This window comes from Heloderma suspectum, chromosome 3, assembly GCF_057233095.1.
Source record: "Heloderma suspectum isolate Gila_16-S chromosome 3, 16-S_ref, whole genome shotgun sequence".
NCBI classification, from domain to species: Eukaryota; Metazoa; Chordata; class Lepidosauria; order Squamata; family Helodermatidae; genus Heloderma; species Heloderma suspectum.
This window is the reverse complement of record NC_139460.1, coordinates 38,739,477-38,761,574: the sequence shown is the minus strand read 5'-3', so window position 1 is coordinate 38,761,574 and position 22,098 is coordinate 38,739,477. Positions and strand designations below refer to the sequence as shown.

At 41.4% G+C, this 22,098-nt stretch overlaps 1 protein-coding gene across 7 annotated transcripts in view; it reads right to left on the bottom strand.

The window, feature by feature from the left end:
- The window catches only part of B3GLCT (beta 3-glucosyltransferase), a 157,405-nt gene that overhangs the window by 57,208 nt on the left and 78,099 nt on the right, over positions 1–22,098 (bottom strand). For all 7 annotated transcript variants that reach the window (XR_014789020.1, XM_084842973.1, XM_084842974.1 and 4 more), the window contains 3 exons: positions 3,431–3,507; positions 2,320–2,431; positions 859–995 (listed from right to left, as the gene is read on the bottom strand). Coding sequence is in view for 6 of the 7 variants with exons in the window: in XM_084842973.1 (XP_084699099.1) it covers positions 859–995; positions 2,320–2,431; positions 3,431–3,507 (326 nt within the window). In the remaining variant the exon portion in view is untranslated. The remainder of the gene's footprint in view (positions 1–858; positions 996–2,319; positions 2,432–3,430; positions 3,508–22,098) is intronic.

Genomic DNA, 22,098 nt, shown 5'->3' with positions numbered 1-22,098 from the left:
TAGAATGTGACAAAATTTTAATAGGTATAGCAAGAAGGAACCTCATTACACCGATTCCGAAGGAGTTGCACTGGCTGCCTATTAGCTTCTGAGCCCAATTCAAAGTGGTGACTTTTAAAACCCCAAATGGCTTGGGAAAAAAGTATCTGAAGGAGTGCCTCTCCCTGTATCAGCCTGCCTGTATCTTAAGATTGTCAGGGGAGGCTCTTCTACAAGTACCTTGGGTAGATTATGTGACAAGAAAGTGTCCCAATTGTGGAATATCTTCACCATGGAAGTCTGATGCCAGCTCAAAACCTTCTTGTTTGTCCAGGCATTTTAACTGGATGACATGATCTCTGTGTGAAGTGTATTTGCTGCCCCCTTTCAGTTTCAGAAAGTTTCAGAATTCTTCAGCATATTCCAGAAGATACATTTTTTACTTCTAGAAGGCGTCACTGCTCATTAGTCAAGTATGCCTTGCTTTTTTATTGCTTTCCATCTGTATTTAATTCTCTATTGCCCAGATATTTTGGACACTTGGTTAGGATCTATATTTGTCTGTATACAAATAAACCAAAGTTATATGCAAACACCTGTTTCCCAAAATGTACATTTATGGAGTTTTAATTGCGTATTAATGCATTTTACAATACACTTGTGTGATAGTGCATGCAGTAAATGGAAATGGACTTTTAAGGGTTTATAGTTACCTAACATTGGATAAGAGCTCATTTGTGATCAAAGAGTCTTAGTACATTTTATATACATACAAACATAGAGAGATATTTAATGCTTAACATAATTTCCAAAGCACTTTATAAACACCCAACCGTGTAGTAAACAAATTTAGAAAAAATTACAAAACTGAGTTCTTACTTCTTTACAAGTGGAATACTAAGTGCCCAGCCAGCAGCAAAATCTGGAAATTTAAAAACTGTAGGGTTTTCTGCAAAGGCGTAATGGTGAATAATTGTAGATTCATCATCATGTAATGCTTTGCCTAAAAAAAATTCCTGCGGGAGAAGAGAGTCACTGTTGAAGGTATCAGGTGTATAATTTTAAGAAAGTTGAAGTGTCAAACTTAAAGGGCAGAGAGTCTTTTCATCTCCATTAAAGATCCATGGTCCATGGAACCCCACATGATTGACTGACTGAATAAATAAATAAATTTGACAGACACCACTAATTTTTTTATCCATCGGAGCTATGCTTCTTCCTTTAAACTTGAACACGCATATGAGGAAATAGTGGTTTGACAGGTAAAACTACTCACCCTGTAAACAAGAGGTAACAGACAGGTCCTTCATTCTTTGTTGACATACCACTGACTATTTTATATATGTGGGCAGAAGCATCAGCAACATTGGGTCTGCTAACACTCCTTTACTTACTGACACAAGGCAAGGTTAGGCTATAGTTCACGGATGTCATACTTCTCATACCACTTAAGACAGTGGTAAAGTGAGTGAAAAGTCAGGTAGTGCTTGATTAACTATTTAATCACAAACCTTCATCTAATGGACAAGCATTAAAACAGATCTTTTATTTTAATTCTACACTATCATTGCACTTCAGCTACTAGCCAGGTAAGCAATTGTGAATGAGGGAGTGTGCACTAGCCTGCTGTTTATTCATGTGACTTATAGTTGTCAACTGGAGGTTAACAATTAATGGAAGTACACTTTCATAACCAAAGGTGATAATTACTTTATCTTACTCACAGATTAGAACCCACTCAGAAACAATATGAACACTAAATCTCTCAAATTGGCACTGGGTTAGTTCGCACGATCCAAATAAGTCTCCATGGCTTATTTAAATCGCGGCACATGCTGGGCATGTGTGGGTCACAATTTCCATAATCACCACTTGGGCGTGGCTGTCATGTTGTCTGAATTCAGGAGGCATGGCATGTTGGAGGGGGAAATAACCCTCCAATAACCTATGCGCTGCTCTGAGTTATTAGATTATTTTGATTTGCAAACCAGGTCACTGTCTCCTTCTGGTTAAGGGAGTGGCAAATTTTGATCCTGAACATCTCTGAGTGGATCTTGGACACTGTGGCAAGTCAGAGGAATAAGACTCTTAGGATGTTGGTACCAAAACCGTATCTGCAATGTGATGTAGTTTCCTTGACATATCGATATATAAACTATGTCCATTAATTACTTTCAACTTCCATTGTGGTGTAACCTTTTGGCGTTAAGCATCTTCAGCCATAAGTGGGCTTCATAGCACCGTGTACATGCAAAGTAATAAAAATATCTATATTTCCCTTTTGTCCTTTCGTATTTCAAAACGTACTTCAAACCTAAGTACCCAATGCTACATTTTCACCTTAGACTTGTCATATCTTCTAAGTGTTTTCAGTAGCTTTACAATATATATTCTCGTATCTTCTTCACAGAAAAAAATCCAAGAAGAGTTTCTGCTATAAGCAACAGAAAACCTGAAAGAAGAAAGAAGTGGGTTTGTTGAAAAGATAGCTGAGGAAAGAATTGAGTATCTTCGATGCAAGAATAAAGGAAATATAAGGAGTCACGTGAACTGATTTTCATCAACAATAAACGAAAGGCTAATTAATGCAGCCAAAAAAATAACATTATGGCCCTTGCTCAGACATAATCTGAGAGCATGGTTTCCTACATGAACAGGCTGCAGTGTGCCTTGAGCTTGTGCATTGCCCTTCTCCTCCTGTTTCACACACTATATTGGAATCTTCCACTTCCAGTTGTAAACTAACCAAAGGTCCCCTAATGTCCAAACTTGGGGAAACTCAGGTCAGGGGGCCAAATACAGCTTTTCTGGGTTTCCACTCCACCCTCTGGGGTTCCCCAGATGGCCATGCCCCCTCCCCTGGCTCCACCCCCTTTCCACCAGTTGTTTGGTGGTTTCCCAGCTTTTGTTCAGTTCTTCCCCATTCCATAAGGTTGAAACACCTCTCCTAATGATTATAGTTGCTGGCAGTAAGAGCTTAAAGCTACAAGATGCTTGCATTTTTTTGTATTTTTTGGCTCCACACCTTTTGCCTTCAGCCCTACTTGCCATTGTAATGCAGCCCCTGAAAGCTTCTCCAAAACTGATTAGGCTTAAAGAGGTTCCCTATACCTGTCCTACGGCTTCAGCTGTACTTCACCATTGGTTACAAATCAGTCTTCTCCGAAGAGAAAAGCCTTTTGCTGAGTCTTAAAGATAGTGATGCACAGAGTAAGGTGGAGGCGGGGCGGGGCGGGGGGGAGAGGAGAGGAGGGCATCCCAAAGATGAGTAGAATTGAGAATGCATGCAGAACATAGAGACGGAAATCTTTGGTTCCAGCAAAAAAGGGGGCTGATAAACTACTTCTTTCAGCCACATTTTCACTGCAGATTACTTTGTTTCTATTGGTCACAGACATCTGACCTGGCCCAAACAGATGCCTCATAATTCATACCCATGTTTTGCACTTACTCGTGCATTAATGGTAGAATGGTCCATGCACCTTCGTGCTTGTCCATCTGATGAATAAGCAGAACTGTTGGCATCTCCTTTAAGAAAACCACAAAACATTTTTATGATCCACATATTAATAAAACAACTTCAGAAAACTCTGTTTTAAAATAACAGACCATCTTGGTTTCAGCTTTTTCCACAAAATGTATTCTTTGCAATTACCTATTTCTGAAGAATTATTTTTAATTAAACAACTCATAAATAATTCAAATTATCATCAGCATATTTTTTTTATCAGCCCAATTCTCACTCAAACAAGCTTTCACAGTACATCTATATTCAAATAAGCCTTAATTTTATTCCAAATCCACTGGTGCTTAAAACATTATATCAATGAAGTATGCACAAAATCCTGAAGGTGAACAAAATGCAGAATACTAGGCATAAAGGCTCTCCAAGCATGTATCCGCTGCTAGTCCCAAAGGACACACTTCTGCACGTTTTAGGTCTGTGAAAATGGGGTTGAGTTACAATTCTACCTGGACTAAGGTCCTTATGCTGGGTCATCCTTTTAATCTATAATTAACAGATGGTATGATGAAAAGACAGCCAAAACTCTGTCATAGCACACTATGTCAAAGCTGTAATAATATTCTCAAAATTGATACAAATTAAGCAAGGGAAAGAAAGTCAACCATTTTTACAACTCACTAAAGCAAGAAAAGAGTAGTAGTATTTTTTATTGTCTTGCATAACATTTCTAACCTGTACACACACATACTTCAGATTCTATCATGAGTTACACATATCCCAATGCAAGTAGAAAATTTACAGGTAAATAGTAACCTGGATTAAGTACACTTTTTCAGACACCTTCTATAGCCAAAACACCCTCCTCTACAGCGAAGTGTAAAAAAAAAACCATACCGGAAACTGTCATGTTTTAGGAGAAAGTTTCACACGTTTGAGTATCACTAAGTTGTTTGACTAACTAGGCAATACAACATTTCTTACAGAGGAATGCACTTGCTTGTGGGTCTGGCAGGTATTGTATTGACAATAAATATGAATCAAAATAACTTGAGAGAAGGTCTTCATAAAAACTTATCTTACATCTTCAAAAAATCAAACAATATTTACACGATAACAAGATATGGTATGATAGCATGGAATATATACAAAAAATGCAACTAGTGAGAAGTAACCAGCAAACACATTTCAAAAGCTTTCAACAAATACTCAAGCTTTCTAAGGAACACACCTTTCACAAACCAAAAACTCTTTCTTACTCACGCAATCTTTCTGAGCTGTCCCAAAGGAGAACAGAAAGAAGTCAAAATGAGGTCATGAGGAGCTTTCCTGACTAAAGATCCAGGTGGGTTCTGGTAGAAGAATAAGGTTGTCTGAATGCCCTCTATGTTATATGATATATTCCTGATAAGTTTGCATGCAATAACTACCTTTTTAAAGAGTTATTTGAAAATCATTTCTTGACAATGGATTGTTTAACTTTTAAGTTATGTCTTCAAACAATAATGTTTACTTGCTCTGCTACCAAAGAATGGACAGTATCCAAGTGGGCCATTCTGCAAGCGGGGCCCACTACTGATTCTGGCCCGCAACCTGGGCCACCATGAACTCCGTTCCATAAATGGCACCCGCTACTTGCCCAATGGGGATTGAGCTCTTCCTTTAGGAAGCCCGGAAACAAGGGGAAACACTATTTTCTGGATTGGGACAGGTCAGCGGAGCTCCCTTATGAGAGCTCTGCTGACATGCCCCATTCCAGAAACAAGCATTTCCACTTGTTTCTGGTTCCTAGAGGAAGTGCTAAATCCCTGCTGTGCAAGTGGTGGGTGCTAAGTAAGGAATGGAATTGGTTGTGGCCCCTTTTATTTCTTTACATTTTTATATGTTTATTTCTTTACTTTTTTAATTTACCTTTTAATTTACTTTTATTATTTGTTTTTAAATTATTATTAACATTTATATACCACCTTATCTGATAAAAAGCTATCAAGGAAGTATACAACAATTTAAAACAAGAAAACCCTGAAACAATTTAAAAAGAACATTAAAATCATTAAGGGCACAATCCTATGGCTGCTAGGCAGCGGCTAGACAGCCACAGGATTGTAGGTTTCTGGGAACCAACCTCAGAGCCCATGCTCTGAGGTCGGATCCTGGAGAACCACCTCTCTACCCCCTCCCCCACTGCCTCGTAAGTAGCACGGATCATCCCCACACTCCACACTCTTAACAGTGGTGTGGAGCGGAGCAAAAGGGGGCATTCCCGGGGGTGGTGTGGGGAGTGTGGAAGTGCTGGTATGGCACTTCCTATGTGTCATCTGGCCTCCCCACCCTGCGCTCCAGTGTCCCGTGACTAGACAGCCGAAATTGGCCATCTAGCTGCGAATGCAGGGTGACTGGAGCATGGAGGAGATGATCCCCACCACGCTCCTCCCACCATGCATTGGATAGGTGGTTGCCTCCGAGTTCAGAGGCAGCTGCCTATCCCCATAGGATTGCTCCCTCCAACTTTAATAACTACACATTTTAAAAAGCTTAATGGAAAAGATGTATCTTTACACCATTTCTAAAGTCCAAGACAGTGTGGGTGAATTGTAATTCTTGAGGGAGTGCATTCCATAGTTGGGGGCAAATCATAGCTGAGTCTCCTTCCTTTACCCCATTGTCTTCGGGCTAGCTTAACAATTTACTCCATTTACTCTAAAAATATCCCTTCTCTTTTTCATTCATTTCAAAATCATAAGCAAGAAATACTAACCATGTAATCTTTACTTCTTGACTAATTAGCTTTCCTTAAATTCCATCCTTATCAAAGCACTTTTCTAAGCTTCCTAGAGATAGCAGATGCTACAATGCCCAAAGTGTAATCTGACATAAACATTTGAGTTGTTGTTGTTATTTACATTTCTATACTGCCCAATAGCCAAAGCTCTCTGGGCAGTTTACAAAGAGTTAACCAGAAGACAGCTATCCAATGACAGGGTAAAAAGGTAGACACAAAAAGTCATCTCTATTGAATCAAGCTAAACTAAGAAAGGACTCATATTTCATATTCTCTCCTTACTTTTCTAGGAGGTTATACCTAACAATAATCCAGTCATGTGGCTAAAATGATTAAGATGCCATGCCACCAAAATCAGCAGTGAGGTGATGGGTGCATCTGAAGAGAGGGGGGCCTATGTGCGGCTAGGGGCATGCATGTTGCCAATATCTGACTTAGACTGACTAAGAGAGCAATCCTATGGTCCCTGGGAGAGCATCTCAGGGACCAAAAGATGGCTCATAAACCCCCTCTGAGGTCAGAGACAGCACTCCGTCCTCAGAAGGGGGAGCTGGTGTGGAGAGAACCACACTGGCTGCTTCTCCAAAGTCAGAAAAGCAACCTCGGAGGCTCAGGAAAGGGGGCATTCTGGTGGGCAGGGAGGAGAGGGAGACCGGAGAGGCCAGGATACAAGTTATACTGAGCCTCCTCCAGCCTTCTTCCCTCCCCCTCTGAAGTGTCCTCACTAGACAGGCTCAAAAGCCCATCTAGCAAAAATGCAGGAGATTGGAGGACAGGGAGGTAAAGATTGCCTCTGCTGTTCCTCTTGCCCTGCCGGCCTCAGCCCAGTACAGCATAGGAAACTCAGAAGCCTCTGAGTTTGGGGTTTCTGAGTGGCGAGGGTGCAATTGATAGGATTGGGCCCTAAAAGTATCAAGCTAATACAAAGACAACATTGCTCCTGTTATGTTGTCTCCAGTGAACTCACTACACAATTCAGGGTGCAATCTTATTGAGATAGATGATCGCCTCTGAAGCCTATCCAAAGCAGGGTGCTGAAGCACGGAGGAGATGATTCCTTCCGTGCTCTGGCTGCCCTGCAGTTTTCCTTAGACCCCTTATTTTGGGTGTCTAAGCATGGCTTCAGGGAAGGGGCAGGAACGGGGCTGGAGACCGCATAAGAAACTGTCTAAAACACCTTCCGCAGTCTCCTCCCCTCCCCACCCCAGGGAACGCCCCCCCCCCTTTTGCCCTGTCCATGCTCCGTGTTATGAGCACGGACAGGCACAGAGGGGCAGCTGCCCTGGTTCTCTCCACCCCAGCCTATGAGGGGGTGGGGAGCATGGTTTCTTGGCTACAGGCTCATAGCACTGTCTACAAACTCGGAGCTGGAAACTGGAAAATCCTATGGGACATAGGATTCCTCTCTCTGTGAGTTTCAATTCAGCACTTTCATGCTGGAGTTTCCCTTTGAATTGCAACTTATAAAAAATCAGTTCTGTTCATTTGAGCCTAAAAAGAAAAAAAAAAGTTTTCTGTTCAACTATAGATGTTAATTTACCCAGCAGTTTTAAGATGAGTGCATTATCACCAGTATCTGCTGCTCTGAAGGGTTATTTTGTGTACATTTAATTCAATTGTCACATACTTTTTTGTGCCCTCTAGCCCACAAAAGCTGATGCCATAATAAAATGTTAGCCTTTCATAAGCAAACTCATCTGAAATAGTATTATAAAATATGATCTACTATTTTTAAATCCTTCAAAAATCATAGATATTATGGAACATATGTATATCTTATAGTTGCATCCCACTCCCCATTACAATATACTGTTTCTGCCCATATTAAAATGACACCAACAATACTAAATGGTTCTTTTCAAAATGAATCTGACATTTCCTCTTCAGAGAAAATTGTAGTCCTTTGGATTTCCTTCTTTAAAAAACTGACTAAAATGATAATCTGATCATATAATAAATTTGGGTTATTTCTTGAAAACATGCAAAAGAATTAATCTGCTAAATTCAGTTCAATTAAAGATCCCCCCTTCTTCAATAAATTAAAAAGAAGATTGTTAGCCAGACCACAGCCAGCCTTTGACTGGTTTAATTGGTCAGAGAGTCAGCAAGGTGAGAGGAACCCACACCCTCCCTTGGAAATTTTGCAAAGGAAAATAAAGCTTGAGAAACTCCAGAAAAACTCAAGACAAGAGAAATATTATCATGTTCGTCATCATCACCGTCTTTGACAAACATGTCTGAACTGACATGAGCTGGTTCAGCCCTAAAAAAAGCTCATCTTAATAAATTATAGTTTATTAAGATGAACATGAATGACGGATCCACACACTCTCACCTTTGTCTAACTGTGCAATGGTTTTCAGCACTTGTAGCCTGTTTTTGAAAAAAGTATTTCATTTTAAATATACATTTTATACACACATACACACGCACACACCCACTCACTCACTCCTCAAGGTGCTTTACAAGATAAACATTTTAAAACAGTAACATATAAAAATACAGCTAAATAAAACAGCAACATAAACATTTAAGCTAACAGCAGCAATAATGTGGGGAAACCTCAGGCCCAGGAGCCAAATCCAGTCCTCCAGGGTTCCCCAGAGGGACATGTCCCCTTCCCCTTTTCCCTAACTACTGATGGTTTGGTGGTTTCCCAGCATTTGTATAGTTCTTTCCCCATTCCAAAAGGTTGAAATGCCTCTCCTCAGGCATTTTAGTGGAAGTAACATTAAAAAAAACGAAGATCATGGCATCACTTCCTGGCATATGGAAGGGGAAGAAATGGAAGCAGTGACAGATTTTATTTTCTTGGGCTTCCAGATCACCGCAGATGGTGACTGTAGCCATGAAATTAAAAGACGCTTGCTCCTTGGAAGGAAAGCTATGGCAAACCTAGACAGCATAGTAAGAAGCAGACACATCACCTTGCCGACAAAGGTCCGTCTAATCAAAGCTATGGTTTTCCCAGTAGTAATGTATGGCTGTGAGAGCTGGACTCTAAGGAAGGCTGAGCGCCAAAGAATTGATGCTTTCGAACTGTGGTGCTGGAGAAGACTCTTACGAGTCCCCTGGACTGCAAGGAGGTCAAATCAGTCCATCCTCAAGGAAATCAACCCAGAGTGCTCATTGGAAGGACAGAGACTGAAGCTGAAGCTCAAATATTTTGGCCACCTAATGCGAAGAGAAAACTCTCTGGAAAAGACCCTGATGCTGGGAAAGACTGAAGGCAAAAGGAGAAGGGGACGGCAGAGGATGAGATGGCTAGATAGCATCACTGATGCAATGAATATGGACTTGAGCACGCTCCGGGAGAGAGCGCAGGACAGGAAAGCCTGGCATGCTATGGTCCATGGGTCACGAAGAGTCGGACACGACTGAACAACAACAAGAGCTTTGAGCTACAATATACTGCAGGGGTGTGTTTTTGTTTTGTTTTTTGTATTTTTGGCCCTGCCTGCTTTGCCTTCGGTCCTGTCCACCACTAGAATCAGCCTCTGAGACCTCTGAAATTGAATTTGGCCCTCAGTCTGAAAGAGGTTCTCCAACCCTGCTTTAAAAGCAGAAAGGAACATCCAGGATTTAAGGCCTGTTTAAAAATGGGGAGGGACAGAGCCATGCACACATGCCATGGTAGGGAACTCTACAAGGATGGGGCCACCAGAGGAACTGCCCTGTCTCTTGTGCCTGCCAACCTAATACATCTTATTGGCAAGCATGTGAGCAGGACCTCCATGGCCAATCTTAGGGCCCAGGCAAGTTCATATAGGCTCTGCTGGTGCTTCAAATAACCTGGACCCAAGCTAGCTTCAGTGTTTCTATCCTGGTTTGTTTAAACCAGTTTTCTGTTACACCCAAAACAGAAAACTATAGCTTTATCTAGGCTTACTAAACAGGATAGGAAAGCAGAATATGATCCTGCTTTCATATCTTGGTTTGTAGCCCAAGATTAAGTCACAGTTTCTCAGTTCAGATGAAACAAGACAGAAACACTGAAGTCAGTGTGCAAGGGAAGGGGGAAGTACCTGGGTCTGATATACATTCTCAATACACTAAGGTTTATTAAACCAAGTTTGTTACATCTGAACCAGACCTTTACAGAAAGCCAAGGAACAAATATACAGTCAATTTCTATCAGCTCACTATGCTTTTATAGAGAAACAGACCTCAGGGTATCTGAATTCTATATACTCAGCACTGGAGAAGAAGAAATAAATACCAGATACCTCCACGGATACTGTACTTTTGATTTAGTAATGTTGGCAGCCCTAGGAATCTATGCAAAGGGTAGGATATAAATTCCCATAATTAACAAAATATGCATATATCTTTTAATCATTTTTAAATCGGGGCATTTATTCCAACTATTTCATTAACAGTCCTACCAATCATGTACACTTCTGCGTCTCTCATAAAATATCCAACATTCATTATCACCAGTGTGGGTTTTCTACTAGGATCAATGTAGGAAAAAATCTATTTATAGCTGAGGAAACATGCATGCTATGGCTCCATGTCAAACATTTCCCTTCAAGTAGAAGAGTATATGCTTCTTATCTCAGCAGCCTTTTAAGAGGGGAAAAAATGGAGAACTACATGAGAAACTTCCAGCAAACAGTTTGGTTTTTGTCTGAAAGAAACTGGCTGAGCCCTGGTATTAAAAAACAAAACAAAACATTTCAAATGTATTTGTATGCCCCATTTCTATACCAAGCTTCAGAAATTTTCCTTTTGGTTTTACCATTGTGACAACTAAGAATATATTCTGCAATTTTACCTGGTTGTTTTAGGATTTCAAAATTTCCCCCTGCTCAAAAATACTTTTTGCCATTTTACAATTATCCTGATTTATTTACTTATTTTTTACATGTATACCCATCTTTCTCCAAAGAGTTCAGAGTGGTTTACACATGGTTCCCCAGTATGCATCTTATAGTATGAATCAGGCAACTTATAGGATCAGACCTGCTTAGCTTCAGCCAGTAAAAGTGGGTCAAATGCCTTCAGACCATTATCTAGTCATTTTGAGAATTTAATTCCTTGGCTCCTACTCATAGACTGCACTCTTCCAGGCAGCAATCAAATCAACAGGACACAAGCAATTAATGATTAATTGATTAATGAGATTTAGAGAGATTTAGAGATGGGCATCTTTAAAGCGGAGTTTGTCGGGTAAGGTAAATATACTTAAGATGAATACTATACCTCAGATTGTTTATGTTATACGTGGAGTAGGATTCCCTTATCTATAACTGGCAAATATTTTCAGAAAAGCAATGCTTAAGTTTTGTAAATTGGGGGGGAGGGGGTCCTCCCTGCCAAGATTATCACTGAAAGGATGCAACTTCCAACTAAAGAACGTGGATTTGGTTTTCCAAATCTTGCTTTATATCATCAGGCTTATCTGCTGATTCATACTGAATTTTGGTCTTTCCCATCTGCATGGGATCTTCTGCCTTGGTCAGTTTTGGAATCTTCTTGTCTGCTTCCTCTCCCTAAATGGATAGCATTAGGTCCCAGTCATACAAGAATGCATAGGTTCCCCCCACAGTTTCTATAGTTAGAGATGTGTGGAATATAATGCCAAATCAATTACACTTCGATATGTTTTCTCATGCTAAATTGACTTTATGGGGCAATCCAGATCTAAAAATTGGTAAGAAAAAGTTGTTTGTGGCAGAAACGGACAGATAAAGGAATTTTTACTTTGGATCAACTGTTGGATGCTGCTGCTGAGTTCTTGTTGTTTCTCTTCTGCATGTCAAATGTGACTTGCCAGTTACGGCTGAATGGCAAATACTTGCATTTGTTAGTATCTAGGTTTGGCCCAGCTACTTTTACAGCGGCAGATTCTCCATCACTATTGGAACCACTTATTGAGGCTGGTCAGGCAAAGCAACCCATGATCCAGGTCTAGAAATACTTGTTACTGGTGAATAAATATGATATATAGGGTTTTAAGCAGGAATGGAATAGGGAATTGGATTATCCCATTCTGCCTAATCAGCGGATCACTGCTTTGGTGTCTATACCTGTCGCGTCTATGGATCTTAGGCTGTGTGTTATTCTGCAAAAACATTTGTTTCATGTCTATTGGACACCACAATGCCTCTTTAATAAGGGATTGTCTAATTCAGCTAATTGCTGGCTGTGAAATGCAGCTAATGCTTCCTTAAGACATATGCTTTGGCAATGCCCAGTAGTTACTTCTTTTTGGGAGAAGGCTATTATACAGACAAATTTTGTACTGGAACAGTCTTTCCTATTCACTGATGTACATACTCTTTTAAATTACTTAGCCGCTTCAAGGAAGGTAATGAATGGTCAGTGTAAATGGAATCATAGAATCATAGGGTTCTACAAGGTCATCGAGTCCAACCCCATGCTCAATGCATCTCGGTGCCCTTTTGACAGCGAAAAGACTGGTATTATAAGACTGGAAGGATAAACACTTACCTCCTATAATGCAAGAGACTGAGGACCTTACAACATTTTCAACACTTAAACGGGTAGCATATAGACACCACCCTCAAATGGATACTTATTTGGATATCTGCCCTGCTTTTGGTGAAGCCTATGTATAATTGCTAGAAATTTGTATTTTCTTAGATATACGTTTTGTAGATATTTATTGCTACTGATATATACAAATGAATGTATGTATATTTTTAAAAACCCTCAAAAAATAGAGAGAAAAAGACAGGAGACAGGCAAGCAGTTCTCTTTCTTGTCCATCCAATTCTATTTCTGGGAAAGGATTAAAAAAACTTTGCATCAAGTACCTCTGGCCCAATGGAGTTTTAGATGTGTTTCTTAGGGCGCAATCCTATGGCCGCTAGACAGCGTCTAGACAGCCACAAGATTTTTCAGTTTATGGGAACTGAACTCAGAGCCAGTACTCTGAGCTTGGTTCCCAGAAATCTGACTCCCTCCCCCGCTGCCTTGTAGGAGGTGTGGGTTGTCCCCAGCTCCGTGTTCATAAAAACAGTGCAGAGTGGCCAAAAATGGGGCATTTTGGGGGCTGGGGGAGGACTGTGGAAGCACCGCTATGATGCTTCCTATGCACCATGTGGCCTCCCCTCCCCTCACTTCAAGGCACCCTGACTAGATAGCCGAAATTGGCCATCTAGCCACAAATGCAGGGCAGCCAGAGCACAGAGGAGATCCCTTCCATGCTCCACCCACCCTGCATTAGTCAGTCGCCTCCGAGTTCGGAGATGGAAGACTATCCCCATAGGATTGTGCCCTTAAAGTGTTTCCTCTCGTGCTGCAGGGCAAGCCACTTTGGAAAATTGTGGGGGTTTATTTTCATCTATCTCAGGTTACAATATCAACGTACTGTTCAGGTTTATTGCTCAGTGAGCATCTTCTGACAATTGTGATTTTTTAAAACAGTTTTTTAAAAATGCATTTTTAATTACTGTTTTCACTGAACAGTTAAACAAAACTTTAAACATTACTTTAGAGTACAAGTACTTATTATACTGCATAAGCATCCAGATTCAGTACTGTGGTGCCAAAGTTACACCAGATATAAAGAGTTCCACAAGTTATACATATATTCAAATGTCTAAGATATTACATCCCTCCAAAATAATCTCTGTGTGACTGGTGGCTTGAGTCGTTTTCTTTTTTGTTAACAAATGGTGAGAATAGAAGCCATGTCTATAAAACTGTCTTACTTGTTCAGTCATTCAGTCATGTCCGACTCTTCGTGACCCCATGGACCATAGCACGCTAGGCCTTCCTGTCCTGCGCTCTCTCCCGGAGCGTACTCAAGTTCATATTCATTGCATCAGTGATGGTATCTAGCCATCTCATCCTCTGCCATCCCCTTCTCCTTTTGCCTTCAGTCTTTCCCAACATCAGGGTTTTTTCCAGAGAGTTTTCTCTTTGCATTAGGTGAGCAGTCAGGGTTGATTTCCTTTAGGATGGACTGATTGGACCTCCTTGCAGTCCAGGGGACTCGTAAGAGTCTTCTCCAGCACCACAGTTCGAAAGAAAATAAAATCTGTCACTGCTTCCATTTCTTCCCCTTCCATATGCCAGGAAGTGATGGGGCCAGATGCCATGATCTTCGTTTTTTTAATGTTGAGTTTCAAACCAGCTTTTGCACTCTCCTCTTTCACCCTCAACAAGAGGCTCTTTAGATCCTCTTCGCTTTCTGCCATTAGGGTGATGTCGTCTGCATATCGGAGGTTGTTGATAATTCTCCTGGCAATCTTAATTCCGACCTGTGATTCATCCAACCCAGCGTTTCTCATGATGTACTCTGCATATAAGTTAAATAAGCAGGGCAACAATATGCAGCCTTGTCGTACTCTGTTGCCAATTTTGAACCAATCGGTTGTTCCATGTCTTGTTCTTAATGTTGCTTCTTGACCCTCGTACAGGTTTCTCAGGAGACAGGTAAGGTGGTCTGGTACTCCCATCACTTTAAGAATTTGCCACAGTTTGTTGTGATCCACACAATCAAAGGCTTTAGCCTAGTCAATGAAGCAGAAATAGATGTTTTTCTGGAATTCTCTTGCTTTCTCCATGATCCAGCAAATGTTGGCAATTTGATCTCTAGTTCCTCTGCCTCTTCGAAACCCCGCTTGTACTTCCGGTAGTTCTTGGTTCGCATACTGCTGAAGCCTAGCTTGTAGGATTTTGAGCATCACCTTGCTGGTCATCCCCCTAATCCATCTACTGTCATGAGTGAGCTTCTTGGCTAATGCCACTTGCCAAATCCTGGTATAGCACCCTTGGACTGTATATCCTGACTTGGTTTTCCACTCTTTTGCTATCTCCATATGTGCTACTGCTAATAAGAGAGAGACTAATTCTTTATGGCTTACATACACATTACATCATCACAAATGGATAAAAGTGCTTATAATGGTTTTGTGCAATTGTTGATGTGTCATGCCTGAAATTTCTTTAAAGTTGTTTGACCAAAATGCTTGCACATAAACATCTCCACACCACATGTGCATTAGTGTTTCCCTGGAATGAGATCCTCTCCAGCATAATGACAATAGCTCTCAGTTTATGTGGCATAATCTCACTGTGGTGAGGTGGCAGCTATAAACCACATTTAGACTGGGCTGATGTGGTTCTTAATGGTTCCTAGCACCACATTGATTTCCAGCTTGCTTCCAGTATTTTTGTTCCCAATCACTCTCCCAAACTTCCTTTAACCTCCATGAATCCCCATATACCTCTGCTGCCATTCATAGATATACTCCTTCAAATTGAATGCGGTGGTTTTCAGTCAGTGTTAAAGGCCACTGAGTTGAAATGAGCAGCCAGTTAGGCTTTCTTCACATGGAGCTTTTATCCTGCGATTGAGATTGCTCCTTCACAGAAGCTGGTGGGCTCTTTACATGATGCTGTGAACCTCCAAGGCGTCTCCTGCACTAAATGTCCTTTGTTCTGTTTTTAAATTGATCACAGATAATGAGCTATCAAATTACCCCATTGTGTTCCGCTTGAGTTCCCTCCATGAAAAAGAGGAAAAGCAGGAGAAGCAAGATCAATGAACGGTAATGGAAGACTCAGATATGGGGAGGAGGGGGAAAGGGGAGGGGGGAAAGGAAGCGGGTGAAAAAAGGAGTCGTTGTGATCCTGCATTTAAAACAGGAGCAGAAAAACCCATTTTAAATGCAGGATTTTAGGCTAGTACAGAGATGCCCTTAGTTTGCTTTCCCCTGTAATTCTCTTAATATTTTATCCTCTGTTACTGGTCTTTGTTTTTCAAACAAGTCCTCTTAATCTGTCAGTACCACCTAATTCCCAATCCATGTACATTGCATATGTACTTGAATCTTGAAATTGAGGATGATCTAGGAAATACAGTAAGGTAGAGGTCGGTGGAACAAAAACTTTAACCTACCTTTCCCATGTAGATGAACCCACATGCAAGAAGGGTTTCTCAATTATGGCAAGAATACTGTGCTTAAGAGGCTGAAATGAGAGTTCTTGAATCAATGGTATTTGATTAACAACTTCTGTATTTCTTTGTCATTTTGAATGAGGTGTATCAATTGCTTTACTGGTGCACCATCATAGTATATTTTTAGATTGGGGAAGCATAGCCCCACTTTTAGGTGCCTATACCTATTTTGAACCCCCCATAATACAAAATGTTTCCAGCTTTTTTGCCATTTCTAAAAGTTTTCAGCTATAGTTTTTATAGGGAGAGTTTGAACGGGAAATAAAAAACTTGGGTAGACATATCATCGTGATGAGTGCTATTTTTCCAAGCAAAGATAGGTTTAGTCCTTTCCATTCCTTTGTTGTTGTTCAGTCATTCAGTCGTGTACGACTCTTCGTGACCCCATGGACGCTCTCCCGGAGCGTGCTGAAGTCCATATTCATTGCATCAGTGATGCTATCTAGCCATCTCATCCTCTGTCATCCCCTTCTCCTTTTGCCTTCAGTCTTTCCCAGCATCAGGATCTTTTCTAGAGAGTTTTCTCTTCTCATTAGGTGGCCAAAATATTTGAGCTTCAGCTTCAGTATCTGTCCTTCCAATGAGCACTCCAGGTTGATTTCCTTTAGGATGGACTGATTTGACCTCCTTGCAGTCCAGGGGACTCGTAAGAGTCTTCTCCAGCACCACAGTTCGAAAACATCAGTTCTTTGGCGCTCAGCCTTCCTTATAGTCCAGCTCTCACAGCCATACATTACTACTGGGAAAACCATAGCTTTGATTAGATGGACCTTTGTCGGCAAGGTGATGTCTCTGCTTCTTACTATGCTGTCTAGGTTTGCCATAGCTTTCCTCCCAAGGAGCAAGCGTCTTTTAATTTCATGGCTACAGTCACTGTCTGCAGTGATCTTGGAGCCCAAGAAAATAAAATCTGTCACTGCTTCCATTTCTTCCCCTTCCATATGCCAGGAAGTGATGGGGCCAGATGACATGATCTTTGTTTTTTTAATGTTGAGTTTCAAACCAGCTTTTGCACTCTCCACTTTCACCCTCAACAAGAGGCTCTTTAGATCCTCTTCGCTTTCTGCCATTAGGGTGGTATCGTCTGCGTATCTGAGGTTGTTGATAATGCTCCTGGCAATCTTAATTCCGACCTGTGATTCATCCAACCTGGCGTTTCTCATGATGTACTCTGCATATAAGTTAAACAAGCAGGGCGACAATATGCAGCCTTGTCGTACTCCTTTCCCAATTTTGAACCAATCGGTTGTTCCATGTCTGGTTCTTACTGTTGCTTCTTGATCCTCGTACAAATTTCTCAGGAGACAGGTAAGGTGGTCTGGTACCCCCATCTCTTTCAGAATTTGCCACAGTTTGTTGTGATCCACACAATTAAAGGCTTTAGCGTAGTCAATGAAGCAGAAATAGACGTTTTTCTGGAATTCTCTCGCTTTCTCCATGATCCAGCGAAAGTTGGCGATTTGATCTCTAGTTCTTCTGCCTCTTCGAAACCCAGCTTGTACTTCTGGTAGTTTTCCCTTCCGTTAGTTCCTTTTAAATGTCATGAATTACTGGGTTAAAAGTTCCTTTTACAATTATGGTATTTTAACAGCATATTATTATTATGGTTTCACTGTGGTATTGCCACCTTTATTGTCCTTCTAGTATTCAGCCTGCTTCCTTTGTACACATTTTGTGTGATATCTCTTTTCTGTTTTTGTTTAATGATTTGTGCTTTACAGCCAGCAACAGTTACTCAGTGGTAGCGTGCATGCTTTGCATGCAGAAGGTTGCAAATTCAATTAATGGAATTTCCAGTTAAAAAGAATCAGGTAGTAGATGATGGGAATAACCCCTGCCTGAGACCCTGGAGAAGACAGTGCTAGGCCTGATGGAGAGATACTCTGTCTCAGCATAAGGCAGCTTCTTATGCTCTTTCATCTGTCTATGTTCTTATATCTAATGAAGCTTGTAAATCCTGAGAATAAATATTGACCCACAGAAGAGCCACACATACATAATGTGTGATACTGAGGATGATATGTGGGTGGGTGAGTTCTCTCTGCAGAATTCTGGCACAAACACAAATCAGTTGATTATCAGCTTGCACTGGGTCAGTTATATTTCTACACCATAAAACGGGCCGTGGGAGGGCCATTCTATGGTTCATTCATGCTAGAATCATAAGACTTCAAAGCAAGCTTGCTTATTTATTTAAAATATTTATATGCCACCCTTAATCATGTTCTCAGGGCTGCTTACAGCAAGATAAAAAAATACATACAATAAGTCAATAAAACACATAAAAACAGCATTAAAAACATTGTCCACATATAACAAATGTAAAGCCGGTACAGATTTGATTCTAGCTTATTATCCTGGTGGTTAATTAACATTATGCCACAGTTGCCTGGTTAAGATATAGCAGAGGACTCTGGCTTGATGCAAGCCGGGATCTCCACAATGAAGCTAGCGCATGATGTGAGGAAGGGAGGGGAAAGGGAGCAGGGAGAAGCATGTGGCCATGGCACTTGTCCATGGCTTTATAAGACGTGGTTTATGAAGCCAGGGACAAACGTTCAGATGTTGTTACTGTTTCAGTGTACAGTTATGACTGGTGGTACCATGCTGCTATTGTATGTTTATGTAGGATGTCTTGTTGGCATATCAGTATATGTTGGTGCTGAAGCATGAGCCATAGCCACCAATATCAGAACTTATGCAGTGGCACTGTACAAACCTGTTGCATGGTGCCGAATTCTCCAATAAGAGGGTATAAGAAAGCTTGTGGTACTTAACTTGTTCCATCTATGTAGCATCCCAAAGGAATCCTCTATGCCTACTACATTAGTAATATTAGAATTTCAGCTTGATAGGTAAAGTAACAGGATGGATCTGCTCAACTGCCTTGCAATGGTGTCACTGTAGTTATAGTGATATTCATTATTCTGTGTTCTGTGTAGACTACCCATATCTGTAGGGCTGTGGTGATTATAATTTACTATTGTTTATAACCTGCAGCTTGTCATGTTTATTCAAATACTGTGGCTCCGAAATACTCAGAGATGCACTTGCGTTGTGTCTGTTTTTCCCATATCATCCATTGTTTTACGTGGTGTTTGCAGGAACTGGCTGAACATACTTTCAAAGATCCAAATCTATTAAAACAAAGTATTTAAAAAAAAATATAAGGATAAAATGAGTTGGGGACTAAACTTGAAACTGATGTGAATTTGAGAGTGAACTCCTTAATTTCTTAATCTAAATATTTGTGACTTCAAATATTTTCATTTTTCTGTATGGAAAACATCTTAATCGTCAGGACAGGACAGTAAAAATGTGAAATTACCTAAGAGATCTATGTGAATTAATTGCCCCAGGCTTATGAAACTCATTTTGATTTTGGAGGCTTAGGCTAATTCTCTTAGGCTCCTTTGGGATGCTCAGACTATCATTGGATTAAAGTCAGTGACTGGGAATATAAAATGATTAGGTTGCTATAAATTCCACATATTACTTGTTGTTTGCTCCAGGCTGTACAGGCAATTTGGCAGCCTGCCTGCAATTACACTGTTCATTTAAATTCAGGGTGTAGTTGGAAGGACTAAATGCATTTATATTTCTGCTGTTTTGAATATAGAGTCCATTACTAGAATTATATTCTAATAGAATTCTGTCTCTTCGAAAATAGCATGTAGCTGACAATCTTATACATATGGAAGATTTTCATATTTTAAAGCTCTGCTCAGTTGCAAAACCTGGTATACAATACTTAACAAACTTCAATATTTTTATATATGAAAGCAGATTGTTTCTTTCATGTGAAAATTGCAAGGATATTATCTCAATTAATTCTGCTCCTGAATAAATAATGCAACATTAGTATAATTATATTATTTCAATAAAGTTGAAAAGCATGCAAAATTTAAAAAGAGATTTACTAAAATGATGTTAAATTATCACATCAGAAATTAAGGTTAACATGCTTGGGTTCAGAGCAATTGGGATTGGAACTCTCCGTCATTTGCTGTAATAAATTTGCTAGGCACTTCAAGGAGAAAGTCACTCGTATTCGCTCAGAACTTGATGCCACAGTTATCGTAGAGTCTGGGGAGGTGTCCAGTGTTCCATCCGGTTGTGTTTCCTGGGATCAGTTTCAGTTGTTGCAGCCTGATGATATGGACAAGATGCTTTGAGCAGTCTGTCCCACCATATGTAAGCTTGACCCTTGCCCATCTTGGCTAATACGATCTAGCACACGTGGATTAGCTGGGTGGGCCCATGGGGTGGTAAATGCTTCCTTCTGTCAGGGGGTGGTTGGTGCCTGGCGCCTTGAAAGAGGCTATAGTGCACCTTCTCCTGAAGAAGACCTCCCTGGACCCAGAAGCATGTGAGAACTATCGCCCCATTGCTAATGTTTCCTTTTTGGGCAAGGTGCTTGAGTGTGTGGTAGTTGGGCAGCTTCAGATGTTCTTGGAGGAAACTGATTATCTGGACCCTTTTCAGTCTGTCTTCAAGCCAGGGTACAGCACTGAAATGGCCGTGGTTGCTCTGACTGACAACCTACTCCGGGTGAAAGACAGGGGGAGTGCTATCCCGTTGATCTTCCTGGATCTCTCAGTGGCTTTTGACACCATTAACCATGGTGTCTTACTGGCTTGCCTGTGCGGGATGGGAGTTGGGGGCACTGTGCTACAGTGGTTCCGCTCCTACCTGTGGGGCCAATTCCAGATAGTGGTATTGGGGGATTCCTGTTCTACCCCATGGCTATTAAGCTGTGGGGTGCCACAGGGTTCTATTCCCTATGCTGTTCAACATCTATATGAAGCCGTTGGGTGAGGTCATTAGGAGTTTTGGGGTGGGGTGTCACTAGTACACTGATGATACTCAGCTCTATTTCTCCTTGTTGTTCGAGTCGGCTGAGGTGGTGAAGGTGCTGGACCAGTGCCTGGAGACTGTAATGGGCTGGATGAGGGCCAATAAACTGAAACTAAATACTGACAAGATGGAAGCTCTGTAGATTGGTGGTTCACGAGTCTGGGAATTGGGTAAGCGACCTGTCCTGGATGGGGATGCACTCCCCCTGAAGGAGCAGGTGCGTAGCTTGGGAGTACTCCTAGACCCATCCCTGTCACTGGAGCTCCAGGTGGACTCCATGGCCTGGAGTACTCGGGACCAGCTTCAGCTGATCCACCAGCTATGGCCTTTCCTGGCCAGGGATAACCTAGCCACGGTAGTACATGCACTGGTAACTTCCCAATTAGACTACTGCAATGCACTTTACATGGGGCTGCCCTTTTTATTTATTATTGCATTTATATCCCGCCTTTTTTCCTCTTGCAAGGAACCCAAGGCGGCTTACATTATCCTCCTCGTCTCCGTTGTATCCTCACAACAACAACCCTGTGAGGTAGGTTGGGCTGAGAGTCTGTGACTGGCCCAAAGTCACCCAGTGAGCTTCCATGGCCAAGTGAGGACTAGAACCCGGATCTCCCAGCTCCCAGTCCATCACTCTCACCACTACACTACACTCGGAAGTTGCAGCTAGTGCAAAACGCAGCAGCTAGACTGCTGACTGGAACATCTTATAAAAAGTCATATAACATCAGTTTTAAAGGGATTGCACTGGCTGCCAATACGCTTCCAGTCAGAATTCAAGGTTTTGGTGATGACATTTAAAGCCCTAAACAGCTTGGGACCTCGATATTTGATAGGGTGCCTCTCCCGATATATGCCTGCCCAAGGACTGAGATCTGTTGGAGGGGCCCTCCCCTGCGTCCCACCAGGGCGAGACATACACTATGGTGGGATGTGGGAGAGGGTCTTCTCTGCTGTGGCACCCCAGTTGTGGAATGCCCTCCCCTTGGAGTCCCGATTGGCTCAGACATTGGTCTTGTTTCAGCGCCAAGTAAAAACATGGCTTTTTACCAAAGCCTTTGAGAGCTAAATGCATTCCCT